Source organism: Salvelinus alpinus, chromosome 24 (genome assembly GCF_045679555.1).
Source record: "Salvelinus alpinus chromosome 24, SLU_Salpinus.1, whole genome shotgun sequence".
Taxonomy (NCBI): Eukaryota; Metazoa; Chordata; class Actinopteri; order Salmoniformes; family Salmonidae; genus Salvelinus; species Salvelinus alpinus.
Genome location: NC_092109.1, coordinates 737,754 through 761,931, shown reverse-complemented (window position 1 = coordinate 761,931; position 24,178 = coordinate 737,754). Strand labels below are relative to the sequence as shown.

The 24,178-nt window shown below is 45.9% G+C and overlaps 1 protein-coding gene across 7 annotated transcripts in view; it reads right to left on the bottom strand.

Annotated features, from left to right (window-relative positions):
- The window catches only part of LOC139551982 (rap guanine nucleotide exchange factor 1-like), a 106,037-nt gene extending 92,315 nt beyond the window's left edge, over positions 1–13,722 (bottom strand). For 3 of the 7 annotated variants that reach the window (XM_071363314.1, XM_071363315.1, XM_071363311.1), the window contains exon 1: positions 12,713–13,011. In XM_071363314.1, the coding sequence (XP_071219415.1) occupies positions 12,713–12,740 (28 nt within the window). In that variant the 5' untranslated portion in view covers positions 12,741–13,011. Of the gene's footprint in view, positions 1–12,712; positions 13,013–13,673 lie in introns of those variants that run through there. The other 4 variants (XM_071363309.1, XM_071363310.1, XM_071363313.1 and 1 more) reach the window with 3 other exon arrangements.
- Positions 13,723–24,178: the final 10,456 nt, after the last annotated feature.

The following is a 24,178-nucleotide window of genomic DNA, read 5'->3' as shown; positions in this document are numbered from 1 at the left end:
GAGTGCGATTGAGTTTGCGTCATCTGTGGATCTGTTGGGGCGGTATGCAAATTGGAGTGGGTCTAGGGTGTCCGGGAGGATGCTGTTGATGTGAGCCATGACCAGCCTTTCAAAGCACTTATGGCTACCGACGAAAGTCTCACGGGCGGTAATCATTTAGGCAGGTTACCTTCGCTTCCTTGGGCACAGGGACTATGGTGGTTTGCTTGAAACATGTAGGTATTACAGACCCGGACAGGGAGAGGTTGAAAATGTCAGTGAAGACACTTGCTAGTTGGTCCGCGCATGCTTTGAGTACACATCCTGGTAATCCGTCTGGCCCAGCGTCTTTGTGAATGTTGACCTGTTTAAAGGTTCTGTTCACATCGGCTACCGAGATCGTTATATCACAGTCATCCAGAACAGCTGGTGCTCTCGTGCATGCTTCAGTGTTGCTTGCCTCGAAGCAAGCATAAAAAGCATTTAGCTCGTCTGGTAGGCTCTCGTCTGGGTTTCCCTTTGTAGTCTAATAGTTTTCAAGCCCTGCCACATCCAACGAGCGTCAGAGCTGGTGTAGTAGGATTCAATCTTAATCCTGTATTGACGCTTTGCTTGTTTGATGGTTCATCTGAGGGCATAGCGGGATTTCTTCTAAGTGTCTGGATTAGTCTCCCACTCCTTGAAAGCGGCTCGCTCTAGCCTTTAGCTCGATGCGGATGTTGCCTGTAATCCATGGCTTCTGGTTGGGATATGTACGTACAGTCACATCATCAATGCACTTATTGATGAAGCCGATGACTGAGGTGGTGTATTCCTCAATGCCATTGGATGAATCCCGGAACATATTCCAGTCTGTGCTAGCAAAACAGTCCAGTAGTGTAGCATTCGCGTCATCTGACCACTTCCGTATTGAGCGAGTCACTGGTACTTCCGGCTTTAGTTTTTGCTTGCAAGTGGGAATCAGGAGGATAGAATTATTGTCAGATTTGCCAAATGGAGGGCGGGGGAGAGCTTTGTATGCATCTCCGTGTGTGGAGTAGATGTGGTCTAGGATCCCCCCCCCCCTGGTTGCACATGTGACAGCCTGTTAATTTGGTAAAACTGATTTAAGGTTGCCTACATTAAAGTCCCAGGCCACTAGGAGCGCCGCTTCTGGGTGAGCATTTTCTTCTTTGCTTATGGCCTTATAGAGTTGGTTGAGAGCGGTCTTAGTGCCAGCTTCACTTTGTGGTATTAAATAGACGGCTATGAATAATACAAATGAGAACTCTTCGTAGATAGTGTGGTCGACAGCTTATCATAAGGTACTCTACATCAGGCGAGCAATACCTCGAGACTTTAATATTAGACATCGCGCACCAGCTGTTATTGACAAAAAGACACAAACACACCCCTTGTCTTGCCAGAGGTAGCTTCTGTTCTGCCGGTGGAATGGAAAATCCAAGCAGCTCTAGATTGTCAGTTTCTTCGTTCAGCCACATCTCGGTGAAACATTAACTGTAATATCTTATGTCCCGTTGGTAGGATACTCTTAATAGTAGGTCATAAATTTTATTTTCCAACGATTGCACGTTAGCAAGGACAACGGAAGGCATTGGGAGTTTGCTTGCTCGCCTCCGGATTCTCAGAAGGATCCCCGATCTGCGACCCCTTTCCCGGCGTCTTTTCTTCATGCAAAAGGCGTGGATCTGTGCCTTGTTCCAGAGAAAGCAGGATATCCTCGTCAAACTCGTTCAAGGAAAACGTTTTTTCCAGTCCGCGGTAAGTAATCTCTTCAATCCATCTGAAGCTGGTGGATGTAACAAGATGGATCAGATGGATGAAACAGTGAGACGACTCAGGGTTGAGAACCCAGGCCCATGCAGTCTACTCTGCACAGGCCAGACTGTGGAGAGCTGTTGCTAGTGTACTCCTCTGGCTGGCTGGGTCCACCCTAAACTGCAGTACAGCAAATGAGCACCTTTACAAATGCCACAATACACAAAAATCCCAGGGAGGAATGTCCCCGGTGCTTCATTCCTGCCAGCACTTCTATTTTTCTTTACATAAAAGCTCTAAAAACAGGATGGCTTTGAATGGCTTGACTTTGAGAAGAAAATAAGAGGTTTTTCCATCCATCCCAAAAGAAGAACAAATACAAGTGTGGATGCATTTAGCGCAAGAAGAAAATAATAGGCCTACTGAGGTGCAAGAGTGAAACAAACTGACAAATACTTCCATTGGTCTTCATCTAATCAACAGATCAGGTCAAATAAAACTGGTCAACCAACGACCACTGTAAAGAGAAATGCTTCAATATGAAACACGACCAGTCAGAGTTTGTTTTGTGATCAGCGCAGCCAAACATTTGAAGCTGAAATAACATTCAGCTATACATTCCCATAGTCGTGCAATTACTGTTGATGTGACCAGGTGTGTGTTGGTTTTAAACTACCTGATTGTTCCTCATCTAGTTCTCCATGTAAAGAATCTGCATCTTCAGAAACGCCTTGGCTCCTCCAGCTTGTGTTTCCTATCTAGGAGTCCTGCAGTCCTCCGTTCAGACACTTGGTCCAGGTTGTCCAATTTGACTCAACCTTGAGTTACTGTCCAACCACTGTTTACAGTCAGCTCAGGGGAATGTAAGCTAGGCTACCTAGATAATGATCACCGACAAATTCTCAGAGTAGAAGTCATTTCACAACTGTTGTTGACAGTCAAGCTGCTGCTATGATGAACTCCACACGTCAAGTAGACAGAAGATTGGCCAATTCAGAGTCTACGTGTGTCCATGTCAGTCACTCATGCCGTCCTTCGACCACAAAACATGGGCAGAAAGATCATAGAAATAGAATATCCTTAACGATGAGCTGGCTCAAAACTTTCCCTGACTCACGAGAGGTTGAAGAAAAATCCCGTATAAGTATTGAGAAATAGGCTTCAGGAGTAACATACTCCAGTCTCATTTAGCAGAGGTTCTTAGCAAACAAGTCCAGGCCAGTCATCAAGGGAAGCTAGTCCATGACTGTCTGAATCAGTGACATCCAGAGAAGGATTAATTGAATATTGATTGGCATTTAGACCTAAGGGGTCGGAGGTCGGATCCATGATGTAAGTACAGGGATCAAATCACTTGGTCCTACTGCATCAAATGACCGAACACCACAGATAACCCGGAATTCATTGGAACCGGGGTGGAGGCTGCACAACCCCTGAGAGAATCACTTCAGTGCTAAAAGGATCTGTACAAGAGGGGTTTCATAAAAGAGTACAGGGTTGCAACTCCTAGCACAATTTTTACTGGGCTTCCCAACTGATGCCAAAAGTGCAACAGTGTCCTCAGTAGCTACTGTAAAGCACTCTGACCATGAAAATCTTCTGTTGGAAGAAGATTGTGTTCCTCCAATGTAGTATTCAGCTCTGCATTGCTCTCCTCCATCTACGTGTTTATCCCATCCTTGGTTCCTCCAGATAGGACAGTACTCAGTAACTCCATTCCAACCAAGCCTCCAGTCGGTTTCCGCCCTCTCTGGCTCCCCCACACACACACTTGTGCGCTCCCAAACACAATTAAAGCACATCTAAAGCTCTACAGAGTAAGTGCAAGTTTCTCATTCCAAGGGACCGCTAAAATACTCTAAATTGCAGCACCACGGCTGAGCACTCTTTCAGTCACCAAAACCTTATGAGCCCTGTGAGACACCCTGTTGCCACAATCAAAGCTACTTTGTATCGTCCGTTTGTTTGTAGCACACTGGAGAAGGGAGACTATCTCTAGTCTATACAGTGCAGCAGAGGCTAAATATATTTATTTTTTATGCCGCCAGTGCCGCTGTGCTACCTGCTCATCCAGACGACTTGTGGTCTGGCCTGTAAGGCGTGTGCATGCATGCATGCACACAAAGCTAGGGGTAGGGCAGGCAGAGGGGCTAAAATAAGGAAATGGATGGATCAGTTACGCTGTGGCCAGCTGCTCTGTTGGCTCTGTCCGGTCAGACAGAAGTCACTGAGCTAATTATAAAGCCTGTGTTTCTACACTGACACTATTACTAACAGTGACATGACATACCACCACTGCCCACGTACATCAGCTATCTCTATGTGGGGAAATAGCCTCAAAACATCATCATACTCCTAGATAGAGTCATATGAATAGCTCAGCCCAAGCAGCAGGACCCAAAACAGTCAGACAGTCTGTTTACTGTGGAGGATGTTGATGTTACCCAATGTGCCTTTCTTAATTGCCCCAGAGAGGGCAAATAAAGTTGTATTGAATCCAAAGTGTTTCTATATAAAGGGAAAATGTCTGTCCCTGCCTATGAGAGATACTTCCTAAATCCCTCCAAAGTTGAATTTTGTACCAAGACAACACGAAACCGAATACTTAAAGCTACATTCGATGTGTCAGAATTGTATCGCTGCTGTTCCTACAGTTAAAAGTACTCCCTTGCTGGCCCATTTACACAGTCCCCCCTCCCCCAGGGATAGAAGTTATGTTGAGATTCCATAAACTAAAAATATAGCCTCAAGAACAACTGTCAAAGCAACAAACATTTACAGGCACAAAAAGGACAATTTAACAGGCAAACACACTGCGTGTAGTAGTAAAATGGATTCCCATTAATCAAACGCACTTCAAAACAGCCTTGAGGAACCCATTTTCTTCCGAGTAATAAGACAAGCAGCACACACACGCGTGTTTAAAAGCGGAAACCGGGTTAACGAGATTTCCCGCCCAAACCCACACCCGTTTCCCGGGATAAATAACTGCGAGATAACAGTCAGTTATTTATACAAACAGCATGACGTGAACTGTTAAATTATATGCAATGTCTAAAATCTGGCTCCTCGATGGCCTTATCTGCATGATCAATCCTCAACGCTTAGTATGTGTCTGTGAGTGTGTGCACTTTCGTAATAGTCTATCATAAACTCAGCAAAAAAGAAACATCCCATTTTTCAGGACCCTGTCTTTCAAAGATAATTCGTAAAAATCCAAATAACTTCACAGATCTTCATTGTAAAGGGTTTAAAACACTGTTTCCTATGCTTGTTCAATGAACCATAAACAATTAATGAACATGCACCTGTGGAACAGTCCTTAAGACACTAACAGCTTACAAACGGAAGGCAATTACGGTCACAGTTATGAAAACTTAGGACACTAAAGATGCCTTTCTACTGACTTTGAAAAACACCAAAAGACAGATGCCCAGGGTCCCTGCTCATCTGCGTGAACGTGCCTAAGGTATGCTGCAAGGAGGCATGAGGACTGCAGATGTGGTCAGGGCAATAAATTGCGATGTCCGCACTGTGAGACGCCTAAGACAGCGCTACAGGGAGACAGGACGGACAGCTGATCGTCCTCGCAGTGGCAGACCACGTGTAAAAACACCTGCACAGGATCGGTACATCCGAACATCACACCTGCGGGACAAGTACAGGATGGCAACAACTGCCCGAGTTACACTAGGAACGCACAATCCCTCCGTCAGTGCTCAGACTGTACGCAATAGGCTGAGAGAAGCTGGACTGAGGGCTTGTAGGCCTGTTGTAAGACCGGCAACAAAGTCGCCTATGGGCACAAACCCACCGTCGCTGGACCAGACAGGACTGGCAAAGAGTGCACTTCCCTTACGAGTCGCGGTTTTGTCTCACCAAGGGTGATGGTCGGATTTGCATTTATCGTCGAAGGAATGAGCGTTACACAGAGGCCTGTACTCTGGAGCGGGATCGATTTGGAGGGAGGGTCCATCATGGTCTGGGGCGGTGTGTCACAGCATCACTGGACTGAGCTTGTTGTCATTGCAGGCAAACTCAACACTGTGCGTTACAGGGAAGACATCCTCCTCCCTCATGTGGTACCCTTCCTGCAGGCCCATCCTGACATGACCCTCCAGCATGACACTGACACCAGCCATACTGCTCATTCTGTGCGTGATTTCCTGCAAGACAGGAATGTCAGTGTTTTGCCATGGCCAACGAAGAGCCCGGATCTCAATCCCATTGAGCACGTCTGGGACCTGTTGGATCGGAGGGTGAGGGCGTGGGCCATTGCCCCGCAGAAATGTCCGGGAACTTGCAGGTGCCTTGGTGGAAGAGTGGGGTAACATCTCACAGCAAGAACTGGCAAATCTGGTGCAGTCCATGAGGAGATGCACTGCAGTACTTAATGCAGCTGGTGGCCACACCGGATACTGACTATTACTTTTGATTTTGACCCCCCCCTTTGTCAGGGACACATTCTATTTTGGTTAGTCACATGTCTGTGGAACTTGTTCAGTTCATGTCTCAGTTGTTGAATCTTATGTTCATACAAATATTACACATGTTAAGTTTGCTGAAAATAAATGTAGTTGACAGTTATAGGGAAATAAAAATAGCTGAGTTTATTTACTATATTGTTCATGCATATTGTTTGTGTTGAAACTGTACACCTTGAAATGCAGCTAGGTCTACAAAATTGGCTCCAACTTTTGAGCTACCGGTAGGGTAGGCCCATCTACTTTTATTCATTCAAAAAATGTTGGCTGTGTAGCAGAACTTCACTTAAAGTAATCCCCACGAGGCAGGCAAAATGCAAAATCTGCACCCTCAGAATAAAATGTAGCCTATAGGTGGTTCGACAAGTGGATTGATCGGACAAGCAGGTCTACACCCCAACACTTGCAGGCAAGGGCAGAGACGGGGCTTCAGAAAGTGCAGAGGTGGCTTTAGCAATCACCGGGCGATATATATCGAAGTAATTCGAATTTGTTATAACGTGATGTTCCAAATGCCTGTATCGCAAGAATCAAGTTTTTGTTTTTCTTTACAGTTTTTATGAGGCAGCAGGTAGCCTAGTGGTTAGAGCGTTGGGCCAGTAACCGAAAGGTTGCTGGATCGAATCTCCGAGCTAACAATTTAAAATATGTTGTTCTGCCCCTGAACAAGGCAGTTAACCCACTGTTCCCCGTCACTGTAAATAAGATTATTATTTTTTGCCTTGTTAAAAAATGAGCGTTTGTCTTTTTGGTCTCATCTCCTTCAGTGCTGTGTGCACTTTCACTCGCAAGCAGACACCAAGCCCCTCCCCCTCACAATAACAAAGACGAAATGAAATGTCTTCCTCTGACAACAAGCAGTTTCAACATGCTATTTGCATTTGAGGCTTGGTCCAACAGAATCAGTCATATGGACACTGAAACACATCGAGACATTATTTTACTGTAATAGAGAACTTTTTTTAAATTGTTACTCTATGTGTTAACACACCCAAAAAACGGAGCAGACTCTACTAAAACGGGTGTATCAACGAACACGAATGTAGAAAATGTTCTGCCGCGGGCGGCATTGCGGGTGCCACATACCGCTAGCAGCATTTTAGACTTGTGCTCAGGGCTCTAAATCCCCCCCCCTAATTTAAAAAAGTAAGGAGCACCAAACATAAATGTGGGAGAACCAGAAAAATAAATATGTTTTTACTGCAAATGAATGTCCTGCAAAAACAGGTTCAGAAATCTTTAAAAATGTATTTAGAAAAACTAAAATATGCCATTAACACAAGTACTCATATCCTTTACTCAGTACTTTAAGTACCTTTGGCAGCGATTACAGCCTCAATTCTTCTTGAGTATGACGCTACAATCTTGGCACACCTGTATTTGGGGAGTTTCTACCATTCTTCTCTGCAGATCCTCTCAAGCTCTGTCAGGTTGGATGGGGAGCGTCCTGCCCAGCTATTATCAGGTCTCTCCAGAGATGCTCGATCGAGTTCAAGTCAGGGCTCTGGCTGGACATTGAGACGTGTCCAGAAGCCACTCCTGCATTGTCTTGGCAGTGTGCTTAGGGTTGTTGTCCTGTTGGAAGGTGAACCTTTACACCAGTCTGAGGTCCTGAGCATTCTGGAGAAGTTTTTGTCAAGGAGCTCTCTGTAAGTGATGATTGTCCTTCTAGAAGGTTCTCCCATCTCCACAGAGGAACTCTGGAGCTCTGTCAGAGTCACCATCGGGTTCTTGTTCACCTCCCTGACCAAGCCCTGCTCCCCGATTGCTCAGTTTGGCCAGGCGGCCAGCTCTAGGAAGAGTCTTGGTGGTTCTAAACTTTTTCCATTTAAGAATGATGGAGGTCACAGTGTTCTTGGGGACCTTCAAAGTTACAAAAATGTTTTGGTACCCTTCCCCAGATCTGTGCATTGACGCAATCCGGTCTCAGAGCTCTACAAGACAATTCCTTCAACCTTACAGCTTGGTTTTTGCTCTGACATGCACTGTCAACTGTTGGAACATATATAAACAAGTGTGTGCCTTTCCAAATCATGTCCAATCAATTGAATTTATCACAGGTAGAATCCAATTATCATCAAGGATGATCAATGGAAACAGGATGCAACTGAGCTCATTTTCGAGTCTCATAGCAAAGGGTCTGAAATAGAGGTCAACTGATTTATTTATTTTTATTTATTCATTTTATTTCACATTTATTTAACCAGGTAGGCTGGTTGAGAACAAGTTCTCATTTACAACTGGCCAAGATAAAGCAAAGCAGTTTGACACATACAACAACACAGAGTTACACATGGAATAAACAAAACACACAGTCAATAATACCGTAGAAAAAAAGTCTATATACATTGTGTGCAAATGAGGTAAGATAAGGGAGGTAAGGTAATAAATAGGCCATGGTGGCGAAGCAATTACAATATAACAATTAAACACTGGAGTGATAGATGTGCAGAAGATGAATGTGCAAGTAGAGATACTGGGGTGCAAAGGAGCAAGATAAATAAATAAATACAGTATGGGGATGAGGTAGTTGGATGGGCTATTTACAGATGGGCTATGTACAGGTGCAGTGATCTGTGAGCTGCTCTGACAGCTGGTGCTTAAAGCTAGTGAGGGAGATAAGAGCTTGTGATTTTTGCAGTTCGTTCCAGTCATTGGCAGCAGAGAACTGGAAGGAAAGGCAGCCAAAGGAGGAATTGGCTTTGGGGGGGGTAACCAGTTAAATGGGTCAGGCCCTCTGATTTGACACACTGAACTCGATCAGAGAAGTAGTTGGTGAACCAGGCGATACCGATTATTGGAGGACCAAAAAAAGCTGATACGGATTAAATTGGCCGATTTTGTAATAATGACAATTACAACAACACTGAATGAACAATGAACACTGACTTTAACTTAATATAATACATATATAAAATCTATTTAGTCTCCAATAAATAAAGAAACATGTTCAATTTGGTTTAAATAATGCAAAAACACAGTGTTGGAGAAGAAAGTAAAAGTGCAATATGTGCCATGTAAAAAAGCTAACGTTTAAGTTCCTTGCTCAGAACATGAGAACATATGAAAGCTGGTGGTTCTATATTCCCAGTTCTTCAATATTCCCAGTTAAGAAGTTTTAGGTTGTAGTTATTATAGGAATTATGACACGTATACTATTTCTCTCTATACCATATTCCTTTGACTATAGGATGTTCTTATAGGCACTTTAGTATTGCGAGCCTAATCTCGGGAGTTGATAGGCTTGAAGTCGTAAACAACGCTGTGCCTCAAGCATTGCTAAGAGCTGCAGGCAAACGCAGTAAAGTTCTGTTTGAATGAATGCTTACGAGCTTGCTGCTGCCTACCACCGCTCAGTCAGACTGCTCTATCAAATCATAGACTTAATTATATAATAAACACAGAAATATGAGCCTTTGGTCATTAATATGGTCAAATTCGGAAACTATCATTTCGAAAACAAAACGTTTATTCTTTCAGTGAAATACGGAACCGTTACGTATTTTATTGAACGGGTGGCAACCCTAAGTGTGAATATTGCTGTTACATTGCACAACCTTTAATGTTATGTCATAATTATGTACAATTCAGGCAAATTAATTATGGTATTTGTTAGGAAGAAATGGTCTTCACATAGTTCGCAACGAGCCAGGCGGCCAAAACTATTGCATATACCCTGACTCTGCTTGCACTGAACGCAAGAGAAGTGACACAATTTCCCTAGTTAATATTGCCTGCTAACATTCAATCGGTCGACATCTAGTCTGAATACTTATGTAAATAAGGAATCTGTTTATTTGTAATACAGTTGCAAACATTTCTAAAAACCTGTTTTCACTTTGTCATTATGGGGTATTGTGTGTAGATTGATGATTAAAATAATAATATGTAATCCATTTTAGAATAAGCCTGTAACGTAACAAAATGTGGAAAAAGTCAAGGGGTCTGAATACTTTCCGAATGTACTGTGCATACACTCTCCCCCTTTAGTTCAAGTATTGCCCGGTGTCAAGGAATTGGACAAATTATCTCTTCCTGACCATAAGACCAAGCGCTCTGAAGATTCCTCTTACAGCCCACACAGACACCCTTTCATCTTTCCTTCATTCCCTCGCTCTCTGGGGAACAAAACATGTGCTTTTCTCCAGCTCTCCTGCAGTAGCTACACATCCAGTCCTTGTGCCACTGGTGTGCCTCAGCTTAGTTTGTTTCCATGGCGCCCACGCCGGGCCTAGTCCCTCTTTCCAGCGTACTTGCATCCAACATAGTGTGTCTGTTTGCCCTGCCCTGGGGGGACAGATCTGGAATTGATGGACACATATAGAACAGAGCGGCAAAGACAGCAGACTGAACAAGTGACCTGGTAAACATGCGCAGGCGGACAAATCCCAAGGGACCAGCCAGGCAGCCACACATGGCATTCAGTCGTTCTCATAGCGCAGAAAACATCTACTGTAATCGGAAAGTATTCAGACCCCTTGACTTTTCCCAACCTTATTCTAAAGTGTATGAAGTAGTTTTTTTCTCATCAATCTAAACACAATACCCCACAATGACAATGTGAAAACAGGTGTTTAGAAACTTTTGCAAATGTATTATAAAAAAAAAAAACAGAAATACCTAATTTACATAAGTATTTAGACCCTTTGCTATGACACTAAAAACTGAGCTTAGGTGCATCCTGTTTCCATTGATCATCCTTGAGATGTTTCTAAAATTTGAGAGTCCACCTGTGTTAAATGTAATTGATTGGATATTATTTGAAAAGGCACACACCTGTCTATACAAGGTTGACAGTGCATGTCAGCGCAAAAACCAACCATGAGGTCAAAGGAATTGTCTGTAGAGCTCAGAGACAGGATTGTGTGAATCTTTATTTGTGGACAAAACGCAGCCTTTAATGTCATATCACTCTGTCATACATATATGCACACATCCAAGGCAGCTCAGACAATCAACCTGATCTCAGAGCATTTAGTATTATTCTGTACGTAAATCTGTGTTGCTCCATTTAGTATGATTTTTTGCATCGAACGGTATGTTATTTTGTGGATGTCCATCACTCATTTAATATGATGTTACAAATTACAATTTGTATTATGTTACAAATTTGAACAACATACTAGATGTTACGAATTTGCTAAACGTAAATGTCGCGAATTCTAGCTATTTAGCTAACTTGCTGACATTAGCGAGGCTAGGGGTAAAGTTTAGGAGTTATGTTAAAGGATTAAGGTTAGCTAACATGCTAAGTAGTTGCTAAAAAGTAGTATGAAGTTAAAGTGGCTAAAAATGTAAATGTAAAAAGCTACAGCTGTCCATAATGAGAGTCGAACTGCTACCTTTGGGTTGCTAGATGTTTGTGTTATACACCCACCCAGCCTTAAGTAACCATACCAAACATACTAAATTCTGTCTTGGATTTACGTACAGAATAATACGAAATGATCTTAGACCAGGTTGCAACAATCCAATGGCTCAGCTACTGCCATAAGAACTAATAGACATACAGTCAGAAACTTTACGTCTGTTTGGTGGGCCGTCTCTCTGTGGACAACACTCCCACCACTGCCCAATGTGTATTGTGTGCAACCGTGAGCTGCAGGCATCACCGCCCAGGTCAAGAGGCGAAACGGAAAGACAGCTGGAAGGGTGGGCTACTAGCGGAGATAGTTCCCTTCACAAGGCGATGTAGTCAGGCCTCCCATTGTACTGAACGCCATATTCATAGATAAGGATGCCTTCACTTTATATTACACACATTTAACTTTTGTATCACAGCGTGGACACTGTAAATATTGTCAGACACTGCTGCAACAAATGTCATTGCAAAGCAGATATGCCACGTGAACAATGGAAAGTCAATTTGACAACACAGGGAGGACGGGTGTGACATTAGTCCGATGTGATTGCAACCCCAGTTAAAGCTGGAGGTCAAATAGAGTTACTTAGCTTGCAAATAAGTTGTCTAGCACAGAAGATATGCTTGCTTGCTGTGTGGCGTTGTCCCACTGGTTTAAAACTTAGCCAGCACAGCTGGTTAAGCTAACATTAACTAGCAAACATCTGCAAAGGAGAAAGGTATCTAGATAAAGTTGAGCTAGCTTATATTTGGTCATTTCTTCGAGTACTAGCAACATTTGTAAGTTAGTAACATTACTATCTAACAAGCTAAGGAAAAGCGCTAACGTTAGTTAGCTAGAATGTTGTTGGTCAACATACGCTAACTAGCGAGATTTTCTACACCGTTATCCCGACACAACCATGGTGTGGAAAACCCGTTTACTCTACTGGGTAAGAGAGAGAAAAACATGATCCCCTGGCTGCACACCAACACGGCTAGCAAAAAAAGCGTGTCCTATGGAAAATATGTGAAGACTCCCGGACGCAACGAGACTCCCAAGCCGGGCCTACCCGTCCCCAATGTGTGTGATATCCCAGTCCCCGGCATGGAGCAGTGGTATGAGGAGCCAGTCGGCTGGACTGCTTACCTTGCTTGCTCTCTATTTTCCCCGACATTTCGTCGCCAGCAGTGATTTCACTCGCAATAAAAAACAAGAAACCGTCGCGCCGTGTCTCCCTCAATTATTTCCGCATTGTTGGTTCACACGTGTCCGTGAGATGAATTTGCTGGAGGTACGAGACCAGATTTGTGGCACACACATGTACATGAAACGATGTATTAAACTGTTTCTTGTCGGTCTCCAAGCAATTTTCACTGAGCGAGGAGCGGAGACCAACACAGCACTACCGTGAACCGTGCGTCCTCGACATGGACAGCAGTGCCTCCTTGCGCCTGGAATTAGCTACGTAATTTTGTCAACAAGCGGGTGGGTTTCAATTTCAGTGGAAAGTGCCCCCTGTGGCTACTACTATCTGTGAAGACTTTTGGGCTGCTCAGATGTAGAGGGAGCAATACAATTAAACCATTTATATAACAATACTCTGACCAAATAATATAGGTCTGTATAATTGTTGACAGAGTGCCCTATACTGGAGAGAGTGCCCTTTACAAACTAAGTATTGTATATGTTTTTTATATTATATGCCTTATAAAGTATAATACTATATGAGGTCTCTGTCTGTCAACCCCAGTGGGCCTAACAAACCAGGCTAGCCTACATGATCTTGGTTTAGTGCCTAAATAAATTAACTCACAAAGCAGCATGTCTAGCATGAAAAAGTCTGTGTGAGAATGCCCTTATCTTCTTGTTCTGAATAATTGAACTGACTGGCAGAGTGGATCTGCATTCCCTTCTGTCAGTGTTTAGTGATCTGGATCATCCTTTATCCACCCACTGCTTTCCCGAGGGGCCATGGGAGAAGCCATAGAATTAGGAATTAGAATACCAATACTAGTAATTTAGGAGAAGCATGGGGTGGAATCTTGGACCTCAAGTGAAGAGGTTGACATTGACCTGACTCAAGCTTTTCTAAAAAATCTAAGCATACCTTTGTTGTATATCCCCGTTGAGTATAGTACCTTGTCCTTCAATGTGTGGAGTCAATCTTAATTGCAGCAGAAATATTCATAGTGTGAGTGTGTAACAAGTCACAGGAAGCAGGTCTGCCCTCTGACTTTAGGGAATGTATGTCCCGAGGCTATGCTGAATGTTGGTGCATGTATGTGTGTGGGTGTGTACACTGTGTGTGTGGAATGCATTTGCTGTGGCTATGGTGAAATCACAGAGGAAAAACAGAACAATGAGTTCCTGAGCAGAGACAGGCCTGTCAGGACAGGATAGAACTCTGCTCACTGACAGAATAACTGGCCTCTAGTTGTAGTTGCTTTTCTATGGGTGCCTCAACATACAGCAAAGCCAATGCCTCTGTCAGTTTCTTCACTGTAGCTGTAAGCTCCGCTGTTTACTCCATATCACTGATTAGGCAATGCAATTTCATAAAAATGTTTCATTGGCTGCACGTTAGTTTTGTTTGATAGTGTCAACCACAGAATCCCAAAGCCTAGGACCAAGAGGCATTGAGAGGTAGCCTTTAGTTACTATGCCCCCAGCCTCTGGAATAGCCTGACAGAGAACCTGACAGGGGTCGAAACAGTGGACATATTTGAAAGAGATCTTAACACACCTTTTTAGCTCTGCTTTTCCTTGGGGTGGTTTATAGTCTCAGTTTTTATTGTTATTCTTTAGTTTTTTATCTTCTGATGTTTGTTGTGTAGTGGATATTTCTGTTTTAATTTACATAGTTAATTTTCTCTCCAGTGAAGCGCATTGCATCTATGTCTGAATTGTGCTATATAAATAAAGCTTGATTTGATTTGAATGTGATGTAGAGAACTTAGTGTACTTTGTACAGTGGTGAGTAAAATGACCAACTTTGCCCGGGGAAAGTTTAGTTGGAAAGTGAGAAAAAAGGAAGGGAAAGTGGAATGTTGATAATGTTGATGCAGCTATCTATTTCTATGAGGGTAGTCAACTCAAGGGTTTGTCACTTTATTGATATGTTACATAGAGCATCCCAATCTTAGTCCTGAGGACCCAAAGGAGTGCATATTTTTGTTTTTGCCCTAGCACAATTTAACTAATCAACCCATCAGTCCTTTGATTATTTGAATCAGGTGTGTTTGTGCTAGGGCAAAAACAAAAATGTGCACCCCTTTCGGTCCCCAGAACCATTATTGGGAGGATTGGGAAAAATGTCACATAGTGCTACAGCCACTGCTTATATTTAATCCAAACAGTGACAATGTAACCTATTTCATTACCTTTCTACTATAGTGATTACCTGGAAGGTGTGTTGCTTTGTCACCATTCTCGGTAGAATCTAAGATTGTGCAGTCAGTTTTCCAGTTTCCACTCCTCTGCTCGAATCAGAACCAGGCTAGAATAGCTACTGGCTGACACCTAGGGGCCATACGTTGACAACACACCCTGAGTGCCAAAAAAGAAAAGACAGAGTGTGCTGCGTTAGTGCAGTTCCGCTCTAAACACACGTTTCTGTCTCAATTGAACAAAATGTGGAATTGGATTGAGTATAAAGGAAGGGAAAGGAGGATACCTTGTCAGTTGTACAATTGAATGCGACTCCGGGATGCTGGCATTCTAGGCAGAGTTCCTCAGTCCAGTGTCTGTGTTCTTTTGCCCATCTTAATCTTAATTATTTTTATTGGCCAGTCTGAGATGTCTTGTCTTTTTCTTTGCAACTCTGCCTAGAAGGCCAGCATCCCGGAATCGCCTCTTCACTGTTGACATTGAGACTGGTGTTTTGCAAGTACTGTTTGATGAAGCTGCCAGTTGAGGACTTGTGAGGCGTCTGTACCTTCACTTTCTCGGTCCCTGTGCCCAAGAAAGTGAAGGTAACCTGCCTAAATGACTACCGCCCAGTAGCACTCACGTAGGTAGCCACGAAGTGCTTTGAAAGGCTGGTCATGGCTTACATCAACAACATCATCCCGGAAACACTAGACCCACTCCAATTCGCATACCGCCCCAACAGATCTATAGATGATGCAATCTCAAACGCATTCCACACTGCCCTTTCCCACCTGGACAAAAGGAACACCTATGTGAGAATGCTGTTGATTAACTACAGCTCAGCGTTCAACACCATAGTGCCCTCAAAGCTCATCACTAAGCAACTGGATCCTGAACCTTCTGACGGGCCGCCCCCCAGTTGGTAAGGGTAGGCAATAACACATCTGCCACGCTGATCCTCAACACGGGGGCCCCTCAGGGGTGCGTGTGCTTAGTCCCCTCCTGTAATCCCTGTTCACCCATGACTGTATGTTCAAGAACGACTCCAAAACCATCGTTAAGTTTGCTAACAACACAACGGTGGTAGGCCTGATCACTGACAATGATGAGACAGCCTATAGGGAGGAGGTCAGAAACCTGGCAGTGTGGTGCCAGGACAACAACCTCTCCCTCAACGTGAGCAAGACAAAGGAGATGATCATGGACTAAAGAAGAAGTAGGGCCGAATACGCCCCCATTAACATCGACAGGGCTGTAGTGGAGCGGGTCGAGAGTTTCAAATTCCTTGGTGTCCACATCACCACCAAACTATCATGGTCAAAACACACCAAGAAAGTTGTGAAGACAGCACAACAATGCCTTTTCCCCCCCCAGGAGACTTGAGATTTGGCATGGGTCCTCAGATGCTCAAAAAGTTCTACAGCTGCACAATTGAGAGCATCCTGACCGGTTGCATCACCACCTGATATGGCAACTGCTCGGCATCCGAGAGAAAGGCATTACAGAGGTTAGTGCGTAAAGCCCAGTACATCACTGGGGCCAAGCTTCCTGCCATCCAGGACCTACAGTACCAGTCAAAAGTTTGGACACACCTACTCATTCAAGGGTTTTTCTTTATTTTCTACTATTTTCTACATTGAAGAATAATAGTAAAGACTTCAAAACTATGAAATTATCAGGTTTGAAGGTAAGACCCAGAGGCAGAATGTGTCAAAGTAACAATGTTTATTACAGCAACAGAGGCAGGCAAACAACAGGTCAAGGCAGGCAGGGGTCGATAATCCAGAGGTGTGGCAAAGGTACAGGACGGCAGGCAGGGTCAGGGTCAGGCAGAGTGGTCAGGCAGGTGGGCTCAGTGACAGGAAAGGTAAGGGTCAAAACCAGGAGGGCGAGAAAAAGAGAGACTGGGGAAAAGTAGGAGCTGAGACAAAATGCTGGTTGACTTGACAAACAAGACGAACTGGCAACAGACAAACAGAGAGCACAGGTATAAATACACAGGGGATAATGGGGAAGATGGGTGACGCCTGGAGGGGAGTGGAGACAATCCCAAAGACAGGTGAAACAGATCAGGGTGTGACAGAAATAACACATATGGAATCATGTAGTAACCAAAAAAGTGTTTGCCTTGATGACAGCTTTGCACACTCTTGGGATTCTCTCAACCAGCTTCACCTGGAATGCTTTTCCAACAGTCTTGAAGGAGTTCCCACATATGCTGAGCATTTCTTGGCTGCTTTTCCGTCACTCTACGGTCCAAATCAACCCAAACCATTTCAATTGGGTTGAGGCTGGGAGGATTGTGGAGGCCAGGTCATCTGATGCAGCACTCCATCACCCTCCTTCTTGGTCAAACAGCCCTTACACAGCCTGGAGGTATGTTGGGTCATTGTACTGTTGAAAAACAAATTATAGTCCCACTAAGCGCAAACCAGATGGGATGGCGTATACCCGCAGAATGCTGTGGTGGCCATGCTGGTTAAGTGTGCCTTGAATTCTAAATAAATCACTGACAGTGTCACCAGCAAAGCACCCCCACACCATCACACCTCCATGCTTCACATTGGGAACCACACATGCGGAGATCATCCGTTCACCTACTCTGCATCTCACAAAGACATGGCGATTGGAACCAAAAATCTCAAAATTGGACTAATCAGACCAAAGGACAGATTTCCACCGGTCTAATGTCCATTGCTCGTGTTTCTTGGCCCAAGCAGTTCTCTTCTCATTATTAGTGTCCTTTAGTATTGTTTTTTGCAGCAATTCGACCATGAAGGCCTGATTCATGCAGTCTCATCTGAACAGTTGAAATGTGTCTGTTAAGCATTTATTTGGGCTGCAATTTCTGAGGCTGGTAACTCTAATGAGTCCTCTCCAGCAGAGGTAACCCTGGATCTTCCGTTCCTGTGGCGGTCCTCATGAGAGCCAGTTTCATCACAGTGCTTGATGATTTTTGCGACTGCACTTGAAGAAACTTTCAAAGTCCGAAATGTTCCGTATTGACTGACCTTCATGTTTTAAAGTAATGAAACACTGTCGTTTCTCTTTGCATATTTGAGCTGTTCTTGCCATAATATGGACTTGGTCTTTTACCAAATAGGGCTATCTTCTGTATACCACCCTTACTATGTCACAAGACAACTGACTTTTTTGGTTACTACATGATTCATATGTGTTTTTTCATAGTTTAGATGTCTTCACTATTATTCTGCATTGTAGAAAATATAAACAAATAAAATAAAACCCTTGAATGGGTAGGTGTGTCCAAACTTTTGGTCCCCCCTGGTTTTTACACTGTTGCTACTCGCTGTTTATTATCTATGCATAGTCACTTTACTCCTACCTACATTTATAAATTACCTTGACTAACCTGTACCCCCGCACATTGACTTGGTACCGGTACCCCCTGTATATAGCCTCGTTATTGTTATTTTATTGTGTTACTTTCCATTGAATTTTTTACTTTAGTTTATTTAGTAAATATTTTCTTAACTCGATGTCTTGAACTGCATTGTGGGTTAAGGGCTTGTAAATAAGCTTTTCACAGTAAGGTTGTATTCGGTGCATGTGACAAATTTGATTTGATATGATGATTCTAGAATCTTTCCATACACCAAAAAACATATTTCTTTCAGCTTTTGTACACACATTTGTTTACATCACTGTGAGTAAACATTTCTCCTTTGCCTATATAATCCATCCACCTGACAGGTGTGGCATATCAAGAAGCTGATTAAACAGCATGATCATTACACAGGGGCATCTTGTGCTGGGGACAATAAAAGGCCACTTTAAAATGTGCAGTTTTGTCACACAACACAATGTTACAGATGTCTCAAGTTTTGAAGGAGCTTGCAATTGGCATGCTGACTGCAGGAATGTCAACCAGAGCTGTTGCCAGATAATTTAATGTTAATTTCTCTACAATAAGCCGCCTCCAATGTCATTTGAAAGAATTTGGCAGTACGTCTAACCGGCCTCACAACCGCAGACCACGTGTAACCACACCAGCACAGGACCTCCACATCCGGCTTATTCACCTGTGGGATTGTCTGAGACCAGCCGTCCGGACAGCTGATGAAACTAAGGAGTATTTCTGTCTGTAATAAAGCCCTTTTGTGGGGAAAAACTCATTCTGATTGGCTGGGCATGGTTCCCTAGTGGGTAGGCCTATACACTCCCAAGCCCACCTATGGATGCACCCCTGCCTAGTCATGTGAAATACATAATTAGGGCCTAATGAATTCATTTCAATTGACTGATTTCCTTATATGAACTGAAACTCTTTAAAATCATTGAAATTGTTGCTTGTTACGTTTATATTTTTGTTCAGTATATTTGACATTTGTGTAATTGAGAAATAATGCATTGAAGTTGGAACATTTGTTGGCCTTACCCATGCCTCCTTTAAGACTTGCTAATGTTTCATCTGTTGGTGCTAAAAAGCTACATTTGTGTTCAAATCCAGGCTTCCATTAACCTTGGGCCGGCCACCGGGACTCTCCGTCCCTCACACGTCACAGAGCCGCGGAGAGAGGGAGGGATCAATGGGGCTTATGAAGACTGAATACATTTTAGGAGGACACAAAAATAGAACAACCAACAACAAATTAAGTCCTCTGTCTTTGGCCCCTCTGCAATGACACAACCATGGATTGCATTTCTCAGAAGCGTTTTGTTCAATGGCGGAATTAAGATGTACGGCCCGAGACAGAGTCGAGGTGGGGGTTTGAACCGCGGGCAATACATTCTGGAGGTCTTAATTCAACGGCTCAGACACAAGAAGTATGTGCCAGGGATGCCATACGATCATGGATTATAAAGGGAAAACCAGCCATGTCTTGTACCGGACAAGCTAAACACCTTCTTTGCTCGCTACAAGGAAAACACATCCCCCGCCGCTCCCGAAGACTGTGCACTCTCGTGAGTTAGACATTTAAGCAAAGGTAGGCAACAACACCACTACGCTGATCTTCAACACAGGGGCCCCACAAGGGTGCGTGCTCAGCCCTCTCCTGTACTTCCTGTTCACCCATGACTGCGTGGCCACACGTCTCCAACTTAATCATCAAGTTTGCAGACGACACAACAGTGGTAGGCCTGATTACCAACAACGATGAGACTGCCTACAGAGTGGAAGTGAGGGTCCTAGCAGAGTGGTGCCAGGAAAATAGCCTCTCCCTCAACATCAACAAAATTAAGGAGCTGATTGTGGACTTCAGGAGACAGCAGAGGTAGCACGCCCCCATCCACATCGACAGGGCAGCAGTGGAGAAGGTGAAAAGCTTCAAGTTCGTCGGTGTACACATCACTGACAATCTGAAATGGTCCACCCACACAGGCAATGTGGTGAAGAAGGCGCAACAGCTTCTTCAGGAGGCTGAATAAATTCAGCATGGATCCTCACAAACTTTTACAGATGCACCATTAAGCACATCTTCCTGGGCTGTATAACGTATAACCAACTGATATGGCAACTGCAACGTCCGCAACCGCAGGGCTCTCAAGAGGGTGGTGTGGTCTGCCCAACGCATCACTGGGGGCACACTGCCTGCCTTCTAGGACATCTACAGCACCCGGTGTCACAGGAAGGCCAAGAAAATCATCAAGGACCTCAGCCACCCGAGCCACGGCCTGTTCACCCATCCAAAAGGTATGGCCAGTACATGTGCATCAAAGCTGGTACCGAGAGACTGAAAAACAACTTCTATCTCAAGGCCATCAGCCTGTTAAATAGTCACCACTAGCCAGCCTCCACCCAGTACCTTGCACTGAACTTTAGTCACTGTCACTAGCCGGCTACCAGCCGGTTACTCAACCTTGCTGTCACGATCGTCTATGAGTGAATGAGTGGATCAAGGCGCAGCGTGAAAGAAAGCCATCTTCTTTTAATGAAGAAAAAACAAACACTTATAAACGAACAACAAACAAACGATCGTGAAGCTAAAACGAACTAAGTGCACACATGCAACATAGAACATAGACAATTACCCACAATCACCTAAAGCCTATGGCTGCCTTAAATATGGCTCCCAATTAGAGACAACAATAACCAGCTGTCTCTGATTGAGAACCAAACCAGGCAACCATAGACTTTCCTAGACCTCTCTCCTGAACACAACCCCATACACTATACAAAACCCCCTAAACAATACACACACCCTAAACTAGACAAAACACACAAACTTCCCATGTCACACCCTGACCTAACTAAAATAATAAAGAAAACAAAGAATACTAAGGCCAGGGCGTGACAGTACCCCCCCCCAAAGGTGCGGACTCCGACCGCACAACCTGACATTGAAGGTGAGGGTCCGGGGTGGGCCTTATTATGGCGGCGGCTCGGGTGCGGGACGTGGCCCCCACTCCACCATTGTCAATACCCGCTTTGGTGGCTCTGGTAGATCCTGGCTGGCGGGCGACTCTGGCTGCTCATGGCTGGCGGGCGACTCTGGCTGCTCATGGCTGGCGGGCGACTCTGGCTGCTCATGGCTGGCGGGCGACTCGGGCTGCTCATGGCTGGCGGGCGACTCGGGCTGCTCATGGCTGGCGGGCGACTCGGGCTGCTCATGGCTGGCGGGCGACTCGGGCTGCTCATGGCTGGCGGGCGACTCGGGCTGCTCATGGCTGGCGGGCGACTCGGGCTGCTCATGGCTGGCGGGCGGCTCGGGCTGATCCTGTCTGGCGGGCGGCTCGGGCTGATCCTGTCTGGCGGACGGCTCGGGCTGATCCTGTCTGGCGGACGGCTCGGGCTGATCCTGTCTGGCGGACGGCTCTAGCGGCTCCGGTACAGACGGGCAGCTCTGACGGCTCGGGACAGACGGGCAGCTCTGACGGCTCGGGACAGACGGGCAGCTCTGACGGCTCGGGACAGACGGGCAGCTCTGACGGCTCGGGACAGACGGGCAGCTCTGACGGCTCGGGACAGACGGGCAGCTCTGACGGCTCGGGACAGACGGGCAGCTCTGACGGCTCGGGACAGACGGGCAGCTCTGACGGCTCGGGACAGACGGGCAGCTCTGACGGTGCTTGGCAGACGGGCAGCTCAGACGGTGCTTGGCAGACGGGCAGCTCAGACGGTGCTTGGCAGACGGGCAGCTCAGACGGTGCTTGGCAGACGGGCAGCTCAGACGGTGCTTGGCAGACGGGAAGCTCTGACGGTGCTTGGCAGACGGGCAGCTCTGACGGTGCTTGGCAGACGGGCAGCTCTGACGGTGCTTGGCAGACGGGCAGCTCTGACGGTGCTTGGCAGACGGGCAGCTCTGACGGTGCTTGGCAGACGGGCAGCTCTGACGGTGCTTGGCAGACGGGCAGCTCTGACGGTGCTTGGCAGACGGGCAGCTCTGGCCGGCTGAGGCGCACTGTATGCCTGGTGCGTGGTGCCGGAACTGGTGGTACCGGGCTGGGGACACGCATCTCAGGGCTAGTGCAGGGAGAAGGAACAGGGCATACTGGACCCTGGAGACGCACATTGGGCCTAGTGCGTGGTGCTGGCACTGGTGGTACCGGGCTGGGGACACGCATCTCAGGGCTAGTGCAGGGAGCAGCAACAGGACGCACAGGACTCTGGGGACACACAGGAGGCTTGGTGCGTGGTGTAGTCACTGGTGGTAATGGGCTGGAGACACGCACCATAGGGCTAGTGCGTGGAGGAGGAACAGGGCTCTGGAGACGCACAGGAAGCTTGGTGCGTGGTGCCGGAACTGGTGGTACCGGGCTGGAGACACGCACCACAGGGCTAGTGCGTGGAGGAGGAACAGGGCTCTGGAGACGCGCAGGAAGCCTGGTGCGTGGTGTAGGCACTGGTGGTACTGGGCTGGGGCGGGGAGGTGGCGCCGGAAATACCGGACCGTGCAGGCGTACTGGCTCCCTTGAGCACTGAGCCTGCCCAACCTTACCTGGTTGTATGCTCCCCGTCGCCCGACCAGTGCGGGGAGGTGGAATAACCCGCACCGGGCTATGTAGGCGAACCGGGGACACCATACGTAAGGCTGGTGCCATGTATGCCGGCCCGAGGAGACGCACTGGAGACCAGACGCGTTGAGCCGGCTTCATGGCACCTGGCTCAATGCCCAATCTAGCCCTGCCAGTGCGGGGAGGTGGAATAACCCGCACCGGGCTATGAACACGTACAGGAGACACCATGCGCTCTACTGCGTAACACGGTGTCTGCCCGTACTCTCGCTCTCCACGGTAAGTACAGGGAGTAGGCGCAGGTCTTTCTACCTGACTTCGCCACACTCCCTTTTAGCCTGGAGACACGCACCATAGGGCTAGTGCGTGGAGGAGGAACAGGGCTCTGGAGACGCACAGGAAGCTTGGTGCGTGGTGCCGGAACTGGTGGTACCGGGCTGGAGAAAGGCATTACAGAGGTTAGTGCGTAAAGCCCAGTACATCACTGGGGCCAAGCTTCCTGCCATCCAGGACCTACAGTACCAGTCAAAAGTTTGGACACACCTACTCATTCAAGGGTTTTTCTTTATTTTCTACTATTTTCTACATTGAAGAATAATAGTAAAGACTTCAAAACTATGAAATTATCAGGTTTGAAGGTAAGACCCAGAGGCAGAATGTGTCAAAGTAACAATGTTTATTACAGCAACAGAGGCAGGCAAACAACAGGTCAAGGCAGGCAGGGGTCGATAATCCAGAGGTGTGGCAAAGGTACAGGACGGCAGGCAGGGTCAGGGTCAGGCAGAGTGGTCAGGCAGGTGGGCTCAGTGACAGGAAAGGTAAGGGTCAAAACCAGGAGGGCGAGAAAAAGAGAGACTGGGGAAAAGTAGGAGCTGAGACAAAATGCTGGTTGACTTGACAAACAAGACGAACTGGCAACAGACAAACAGAGAGCACAGGTATAAATACACAGGGGATAATGGGGAAGATGGGTGACGCCTGGAGGGGAGTGGAGACAATCCCAAAGACAGGTGAAACAGATCAGGGTGTGACAGAAATAACACATATGGAATCATGTAGTAACCAAAAAAGTGTTTGCCTTGATGACAGCTTTGCACACTCTTGGGATTCTCTCAACCAGCTTCACCTGGAATGCTTTTCCAACAGTCTTGAAGGAGTTCCCACATATGCTGAGCATTTCTTGGCTGCTTTTCCGTCACTCTACGGTCCAAATCAACCCAAACCATTTCAATTGGGTTGAGGCTGGGAGGATTGTGGAGGCCAGGTCATCTGATGCAGCACTCCATCACCCTCCTTCTTGGTCAAACAGCCCTTACACAGCCTGGA